Below are 9,138 nucleotides of genomic sequence, written 5' to 3'. Positions count from 1 at the left end.
ACAAATAGTGATAAATTGTAGCTGCTGATTATGTCATCATAATAAAAGGCTAGAGAATGTTTTATATTTTTTTTCTCCTGGGTTTCACTGAGAAAGTAGTGCTGCCAGAATGAAAATAGTCTCTAAATTATTAAGCGTAATTTATTTTTGTCATTTGAAGTCTAAAATGAAAGTTCTAATGTGTTAAGAGTTTTCTGTACTTTGGATGGTAAATTTATTTTTCCAATTAAAAACAAATAAGTACATTACTTCAGAAGTCTACCACTGTATATATTGATAAAAAGTTAGCTTTTTTAATAAAGTTATTAAAAATAAAGTTAGATTTCCCAAGAACAAAAAAAAAGGGGATGAGAATTTTAAAAGTACATCGTTTGTCACATCTGAATACTTCTGTCTTTAGAAAGATCAATCCCCCCCACTTAAGAACTTGATGTATTGTGACAAGCCTAACTGCACCTAATGCATCTGACTTCATTACTTATTTCTTATCTTTCCTCCTATCCTCCATCCTCACCGTTTTCAACTGAAAAGACTCCATCTCTGGCCAACAAGTCTTAACACAGCCTTTTCAGCACAGTTCAGGTAAAGAATGTAATTTCACATACACAATTTCTTAAGTTAACTGGTGAGCTTTGATCAGTGTTTCATCTAAGAGGCAGCTTCTATTTCCAATGTACTGTTAAAGAAATACTGTTTGAAATTTTATTATCTTATTTGCTCTTAAAATATCCAGATTTAGAAAGTGTCAAGGCCAGGCTGGACAGGGCTTTGTGCAGCCCTGTCTAGTGGAAGGTGTCCCTGCCTGTAGCAGGGGGGTTGGAACTGGATGATCTTTAAGGTCCCTGCTAACCCAAACCATTCTGTGATTCCATGATGTTAATCAACAAAACAGTTCAAGAGACCTTCATGCAATTTATAGCAGTAAAGATGCCACTACTGCTTTAAGTAAAAGCATGAGGGGCCCTTTCAGGTGACTGAGGTGAGCTCAGGCACCTCGACCATTAGCAGCCTGACGGTGAAAAACAAGCGTGGGGCCGGAGGCTGCACCTGCTCCCCTCCACAGAGCCAGGCTTGCCCAACCCCTGCCAGCAGCTACGCTCCCTACCCTCCCCGGGGGAAGCCCAAGGGGTCTTCAGAGGTCTCCTACAGGGCTCCCCTGTTTCCCTTTCCCTCACCTTCTCGATTAGAGGCAGTTTTTGCCTTTGCATCAAGGTGGCCTTTGTCCCTCATCTCGTCCGTGCTTTGCGAGCAGGAAGTTAGGCCCACATCATGAGATGAACACAAGTAGACAGAGGACTGCCCGTACTCAACGGCTGCCACCGAAGTACCCCAGGACCGGGCCTAGGCGAGGGGCTGACGGGGCCCAGCAGGGGCAGTGAACTCGTGTCCCGCCCCCCGGAGCGGCCCCTTAACTCTGGGCGCCCGGAAAGGCCATTCCCAGCCTCAGCTTGCTCATCTCCATGGAGCCGGGCAGCGGCCCCGGCGGCGTGGCTGCCGCTGCAGCAGGTGGGTTGTGGCTCGGAGCCGTCGGGGCTTTCCGGGTGGCAGCGGCCTCCCTGCGGCTGGGCGAGGGCTCCGGGCGGGAGGCAGACCTCTGGGGAGGTGCCCCCCAGCCTGCCCGCTGCTCGGTGTCGTGGGCTGCTCGGCTCAGCCGCGGCTCTTGCGGCGTCTGGAGACATCGTCGCGTAAACCCCGCGTCTTTTGGTGGAGGTCGGGGGTCTGCCGAGACAGCAGAGGCGGGTCAGGCTGGATGAGGGCGGTGGGGCTGCCTCTGTTTGAGGGCAGCGAGTGGGGAGCCTCGGATGGGCAGGCTTGGGAGTTCAGGGATTGCTTTCCTGAATGTTGTTTATTTGGTTTGATTGGAAGGAAGTGCCAGCCTTCACATGAAAGCTGCACCACTTCTTTGTTATTAATGAAGAAGCCATGTATTTCTTCTGTCTGCATGTACTCAGATTCTTAATTTTCTGATATCTGACAATTCTAATCTTTTTTTTCCCACTCGTTTCAGCCGAGTCACAAGTAAGAACACTGTATTGTCACAAAGTTATATAGGGTCGATGTTCGAATTTGATTAACATTGTTAGTGCTCTGCTTGTTAGAATAAGGTTGCATTAATTATGCAAGGACAACGGAAAAGAGTTATAAAAGAGTTACTGGAAAAGAGTTATCAGTGTTTTTACCTGAAACTGATTACTGGTAATTGGGCGGAATTAAAGTGTAAAAAAATTACTTGTCTATGGACTTGGCTGCAAATGCTTGGCAAGTCACTTATTTGCCTCACTCTTTTCAGCTTTCAGTGCTTCATAAACTAATATTCAGACACTAAGTATTTAAATGTGGTTATAGTTATGTTAGTATTTATAGTGTATGTAAGACTTCATTCTTCATTGCATACTGCATGCTTTTTGAAGTACTAGATTTTTACTGTTCCAGCTGTTCTCTCCTCCTTGTCGTCTTGCAAAGATTTGCTTTCTTTTGAACAATTTTATCTTTCATTCTGCCCATATACAATTTGTGTAAGAAAGCCAAGAACAAGGCTTTTAAAACGCAGCAGATGCTGTTTAGTAACTTAACCTGAAGGAAACTTGTTCACTGAAAGATACCAATCTTGCAGATTAGAAAAACTGTGGAAATTAACCAGTTCAGGTAAAGGCTGGAAGTGTGCAATTGAAAAGGAAATTATGGTGATATTTTAATCAATACACTTCAATGTGGGAAGAGGAAAGGTGCGAAATAATCCCCGTATAATACTCCAAACTTCATGATTGCCTTTTTTTTTTAATTAATTCTGCTTTGAAATTCTTCATTTGAGGGCTTATACAGTCTTTGGGATATGTAGAACTTCAGAGATAACAGCTGCTTTCTTGTTGCAATTTGAGTATGTTCCACAGTCGAAAATGCCAACTGTAAATATACATTTTCTGTAATTATTATTAGCACATATGAAACTTAGACTATGAAATTCAGGCAGTCATTTACAATCTCATAAAGCTGTAATGAAAAGTATATCCTCAATTTGCAAACTAAATTTATATCCATTTATATCTGTGATATCCAGACGCTTAAGTGATCACAGTTTTGGTACAGAAAAGAAACCTGTGCTGGCATAAGAACGGATAAATTGACACCACTGAGTTGCACTTTGATTTCTGAACTGTAGGCTTTATTCCTTTTTCTGCATGTCTTCAAGAAGTAAGAATAGTAAAGGGAAACATGGTACTCTGTGCTAGATTTGTTAGATATCATTGGAAGTGATACAGCAAAAAAGGCCTGTTTGAAGAGAAGAAAGAGTGCAAAAGGAAGAACTTGCAGCTTGTACAGAGAACATACACATAATTTAAAACAAGAAATCTCAGGCCTACATTAGTGTTTTTCACTTGGCCTGTTCTAATGCTAGTAGAGCAGAGGTGAATCCTTTAGGACTTCTGTGGTGCATAAGCTGTCCTTGCTGTCAGTACTTTGTAATGCTTTTTCAAGAAAATTGCCAGAGTTGAACTTCTGAGTGATTTGGGATTATTGTATGTTAAATCTGATATGGTATTTCTCCTCTAGATGGGCCAGCACAACAACATGTTAGAAAAAAGTTAAAAAAAACCTGTCAGATGATTCTGTTCAGAAACCAAAGTGCCAGACTAGTCCAAACCTGGAGATAGTCTAAGCATATAGTTATGGGAGTATCAATATACTTGTAGTATCTTAAGTTGGGAGTTTACACAGTTTCACGTGGGAGGAAATAGTTTCCTCGTGTGATCTCACTGAAGAGTGATGCACAGTAACTTTATGAGGGGCCAAACTGATTGGTTTATTGTCTTTTAATTCTGGGCATACTTGATGCTTCCTGTGTGTTTTGCTTTGCATTTGTATGCTATTTTGTTTGTGCACAGACAGTGTTTAAATATTCACAAGGTTATTCTCACAAGATTTTTCCATGATTTTGGGGGTTTTCTTCTAGAAAGCTCCCCCCCCCCCCCCCCTTATTTCTACCACCACCTCCCCCACCCCCAAGATATTAAAAACAGCTAGGATTACAAATTTCTTTTAAAAGAAGGTGCTGATTTTAAGCTTGCAAAATTTCTCTTATTAGTTAGTCACTTAAATAGTTTTTTTGACTGTCTCAGCTTTAGGTGCCTGAGAGGCACCAACTTGTCTCACTGAAGTTAGCTGTCCACAATACATGTATGTGGAGCTGAGCTAGTTAACTATCTGTATAATCCTGGGAGGGAAATGAGTGTGTTCACTGGCCATGACTTAACTTCATCACAAAGTAGATGCACAAATCACTTGGCATATTTTCAACATTTAAAATACCTGTTTCTGTCCATTGATCATAAAGGAAGTCTAGACAGCAAGCTCAGCTATAGCCTTCTAAACTGAGGATTTATGTTGTTAAGAGGAGAAAAATCATACCTCTAAAAAGTTACTGAAATACTGAGTGATTATGCTTGCGTATGTCTTTAAGTGCTATGAAATGCTTATAATTGAGGATCTTTAAAGTCTTAAATTTTTTTTTATGTTATTTGGTTTTGGAGAATTTATACGAGTTGATTTTTAGAAGCAAAAGTTATTTAAAGGTTAAATGGTTAGAAGAAATGAATTCTGTTACATTTTAATCAACTTTCCTTGTGCTTTTGACATAGTGTATTTTAAATATTTATTGTTTTCAGTATCACTTTAACATCTTGACTCCATAAAAAATATAAATGCTGGCTTAGTACCACAGGCTCATTGCTTGTGGAACTAAAAGCAACTGAAAGCAATAGGCGTGTGGTACTAAAAGCAAGTTTTTCCCTCAGTTAGTATGTCCACATCAGATATCTTTGTGTATTGTGAGTGTAGGTTGTTTAAAATTGACACTGTGGAGTAGCCTTGGTTTAATATATGTTTTTACAATAAAAACTGCTTAATTGGAACACAAGGCATACTTTAGTTCATCTTGATTATGCAGCTGTCCCATTATCATTATTTATTGTCTATACGAAAGACAGTATTATGTTAGGCATGCCAATTAAATCAAGTTTATTTTATTGTTTCTTAATGTTATGGCCTTATGGGTCTGCAGCTCAGCCCAGTTCCGCTAGAGCACTCACAGCATTTTGTGCTCTATTATAATGAGTCAATATCTTGGTTGCTATTGTATAATGCAGAATGAGGTTACAAAGATGTGGGTAATTTTTTCACCTTTTTCTGCAGCGTGTAATTGATAGACTAGTTCAAGTAAAAATGGTGGCAAAGAATCAGTTTTTCCTATTATGTTTGTGCCTTTAAAGACACACCATATATTTAAATTTAGGAAAACAATTTTTTGGCTGTTACATACTATTTTTTAGGGTTGATAAAGATTTTTTAGTCATGTAGTAGTGATGAATGACAGTTGCCTCTGTTCTGACAATAGATATCCTATCTGTTTCAAATGTGAAGAAACTGAGTTGTTCAATGGCTTGGAAGTTAAATGAGTTACAATATACTTTGTGCCTTACTGTGCTAAATTTTAAAGTATTCTATATGATCTGAATAAAAAGTAAATGTCCCATTGTAAGCAATTAGGTTTTGTCTATGAGATTTGCAGAAGTTTCTTCCATTGTTAACCATAAATTTCATGGGCAAACTTAGAGACCATGCCTAAGGTGTGCGATTCTGTGGCATAAATGAATATTACTCAAATGTTGAATTGCTTCAAACAAGATTGGTTTTATTCTGAGGTGCCTTAAATTGCAATATAACTTAGCCCAGTTTCCCCAGTTGCTCTGTGGCTTCCCTGTTTCCAAGGTCAGACGGAAAACTGTAGCGCTCGGAAAGGTAAATTACCTAAAATTACCCACCTCCCTTACCCATAAAAGCCCCTGAAAGACTTCTTAAACACTCTAGAGCTGAGGATTCACATGTGCAAAGTGAGTTGCTCATTCCTTGTTGGGTGGGTGCAGTACATGCTGCTCTTCCTCTGGGTAGAAGAACCAAGAGCTGGCTGGGAAAGACCAATGAGCATGGGCCCAGGAGCTGGGGAAGGCTTATCCCAAGCTCACTGGCTTTTTCCTCAGGGAGCAGACCATTTTGATCTGACTGCGGACTTAACTGTACCCCTTTCTAGATTACACCTGTCTGGGAAGCTGATTTGTCTAGTTCAGGAGTGCTAATGCAAAGAACAATGAAGCAATCATGCCTGCACTTCTTTTAAAGACAGAAAATTATTGTTAACCCTGTGAACCTGTTGTTGACAGTGGTGGATTTCTGGCATGAGGCAAAAAAAACCAAACAGCATCCAGGGTACTTTTTTTTTTCCCTCTTGAGACTTAATTTGGTAGCAGTGAAAGCAACTGCTGTGAATTCAGGGGCTGGGCTGTTCAGCTGTGTGTAGTTAACAGTGAAAAAAGAAACGAGGTAAGAGAGGAGAGGATCTTCTGACAGCTGTGAGAGATTTCTAGGAGAGGAAGGCATGTTTTTGTACCAGTATAGGCTCAGAAATTGTATTTGTTTCTTGAAGATGTCACATGTTTGACCTCAGCTTCCAGACTTTGACAGCATGTTATCCATATGAAAGTGGGGTCTACTAGCAAAGTACATAAACAACCCTTTTGTGGAGTTGCAAGGTTTTTTGAAATAGGATATTTTTATCACTTGTTAAAATTTCTTTAATGAATGGTTTAAGTTTAGATGCAAGTTTCATGGCTTTAATTGATGTTTTCAATTTTTTAATAACAATGAATCTTTTAAGGCTTTAAACAGTAATGTGTAACCTTTGACACTTGGAATGGAGCTGATTATGAAGCTTCCGACTGAGATGAAAACTGAAAAGGTGGTCATCTGAAACTAGTGTTTTGTTTTTTGCTGATTTTTTTTTTTTCTAATTAGTGGGAAGTGTTTCTTCTTCACATGTTGCAGAGAGAGTCAAAACCAAGGTGAGACTTGCCAGAAAGGTATCTTGCTGTAGTTAATGGTGTAATATGAGCTGCTTCATTGAATGCAGTTGCAGAATGCTGGGACTAGCAGGTTGAGAGTAGGGTGGTGCTTATGAATCAGATTTATCCTGGTTCCCTGTGTTATCCTGTTTACTGTTTATATCTGTGGTCCTGAAAGGATCTTACATCACCTCTTAGTTTCCCTTGGTTATGTAACACAGAGCTGTACAGGACAGTTCCCGACTTCATGTAATTATTTCTGCAGCTAACTAGCTACTCAGCAGCCTTCCATGGCTAGGACCTCAGCAGGGCAATGGGTCCTCAGTGTGCTCTCCCTGCATGAGAGTTAGAAGGCTGGAGAGAGAGGGAGGTGTCTCTTGCGTAGGAAATCTGGAGACCCAGTCCTGTTTGACAGCAGTGTTAGTTGTGCCTATCCTCTGAGTGCGCTCACAGTATCAGCTTGTGGGTTGAGAGGTTTGCATAGGAAACTTGTCACAGGGCAGTATCTGTTGTTAGGCTCCTAGCAGAGTTTTCAAGGGGTTACTGGTTCCCTCCCTAGCACTGAGTAAAGGGTCAAGTGGAGCTTTGTTAGTAAGTAGTTATTATCCCTGAGTAACTTGGATACCAGATGTATCTTGGTGGATAATTCTTGATCCTGTCAGTTCCTGTTGGACATATTTTGGCATTAGGGGCTAGGCTTAGACTGGTGACTTCTTTCTGCTCTTGGCCTAGTTCTATTCCCAGATTTCTGGTTTGGTTGTAAATCTTCTTTTCTGTCTAACTACTGGTGTCATTTCTGTGCTGATATGAGCAAAAATGTTGTTGAGAAAACTCTGTAGCTGCCAGTATGCTTTTAGTGGAGTGCATTTGCATTTGGTGGTCTTTGGTGCAGCACTTCCTGAAAGGAACAGAGGCTGTGCAATTTTTGCTAATGCACAGTTGGCCAGCATCCCTATACTTCTAGCAGCATCATCCAGTGTTATTTTCTAAAAGATTTTTCCAATGGTTTTTTAGAGAGCACTTGTCCCTTTAGGAAAGTGTGAAAAACTTGAATCAATTCTTAAAACTCCTGCTTTTCATTCCACAAACTTCTCTTTTCAGAAGAGCTGTATATTTTCTAGAAAATCTTTACAAAATCCACTGTTTGTGGAAATAGGTATGGCACTATTTTTAATAATTACCTGTTTTTAAACTAGAGATTTTGAGTTTACAACAGAATTCTCCAAAAACTTCTTTGATTGTATCTTGTTCTAAGAAGAACCAACTTTGTGATGTGCTACTTTTTCTTTTTTTTTCTTTTTTAAAGGCATGTTTACAAGTAATTATTCCAGAAAATGAGTGATTCTTCTTTTTTTTTTTTTTTCCAGAGTGAAGGTACCTCAGTAAATTCGTTTGGTGTAAGGCACTTCTACTATAGAAATGGGTCTGTATAAAATGCTAAAAGGCCTCCATCAAAAAAGATATCTTATTACTTAACTGTATGTCCTAACTATTAAGGTGGAATGCTATTTAAGGTTACAGTGATTGTGATTTGTGGATTTAGATTTGTGGGCTGAGATTTGTAAAGTGCATAGTGGTGAAGTATCAGTGATCAAACAGCTGTGACTTTTCTTTGTGGTACTATGTCATGTGAGTAGAAACAAACAGAGCATGATGGAAAAGAAGGTGTTGATGGTAACTCTAATCATAAAAGGCATCTGACCATTCTTGAAATGCTGAAACTAAATACCATCCCCTGACCCACACTGGAACGTTGGTCCTTCTGCAGCTTCCCCTAATGTAATTTAAAGGAAGATGCTACTACTGACAGAGCATGTTACAAAGCACAAAGCAACTCTTATTTGTCCTTTTTCAAAACTAAGGTGAATCAGAAAGCTTTTGCAAAGTAGTCTCTGGAGGCATCAAAATGATAAACCAGCAGTGAAATCCATTTGTAAGGCATCTTTCTGCCTGCCTTAATTTGTGGCTCTGCTCTGTAAGGAGCTTCGTAAGAATGGAGCTCAACAGACACTGAGTAATACCTGGGTGAAATTTCTATTAAGAAGATAATCTGGGGAGCGCCTTTCAGGTTCAAAGCCAAAGATTTTGGATGCATTACTGTTACTTACTTATTCTTCTTTCAGTGTGATTCTATGTATTTTGCTTTATTCACAGTTTTGAAGGCAGTTCTATTACTTTCATGGTTCTGTATTTGTCAAACGTTTCCTTTGATGTATAAGGCAAACAAGAGTCTTATATCAGTTTG

At 39.6% G+C, this 9,138-nt stretch overlaps 1 protein-coding gene across 3 annotated transcripts in view; it reads left to right on the top strand.

Annotated features, from left to right (window-relative positions):
- Positions 1-1,455: 1,455 nt before the first annotated feature.
- The window catches only part of MEI4 (meiotic double-stranded break formation protein 4), a 77,957-nt gene continuing 70,274 nt past the window's right edge, over positions 1,456-9,138 (top strand). For all 3 annotated transcript variants that reach the window (XM_057412511.1, XM_057412509.1, XM_057412508.1), the window contains exon 1: positions 1,456-1,506. In XM_057412511.1, coding sequence (XP_057268494.1) covers positions 1,461-1,506 — 46 coding nt within the window. In that variant the 5' untranslated portion in view covers positions 1,456-1,460. The remainder of the gene's footprint in view (positions 1,507-9,138) is intronic.

This window comes from Pezoporus wallicus, unplaced genomic scaffold (genome assembly GCF_028554395.1).
Source record: "Pezoporus wallicus isolate ANWC-B61680 ecotype Strahan unplaced genomic scaffold, APGP_CSIRO_Pwel_v1 contig_4788, whole genome shotgun sequence".
NCBI lineage: Eukaryota > Metazoa > Chordata > Aves > Psittaciformes > Psittacidae > Pezoporus > Pezoporus wallicus.
This window is presented reverse-complemented; position numbering and strand designations above follow the sequence as displayed.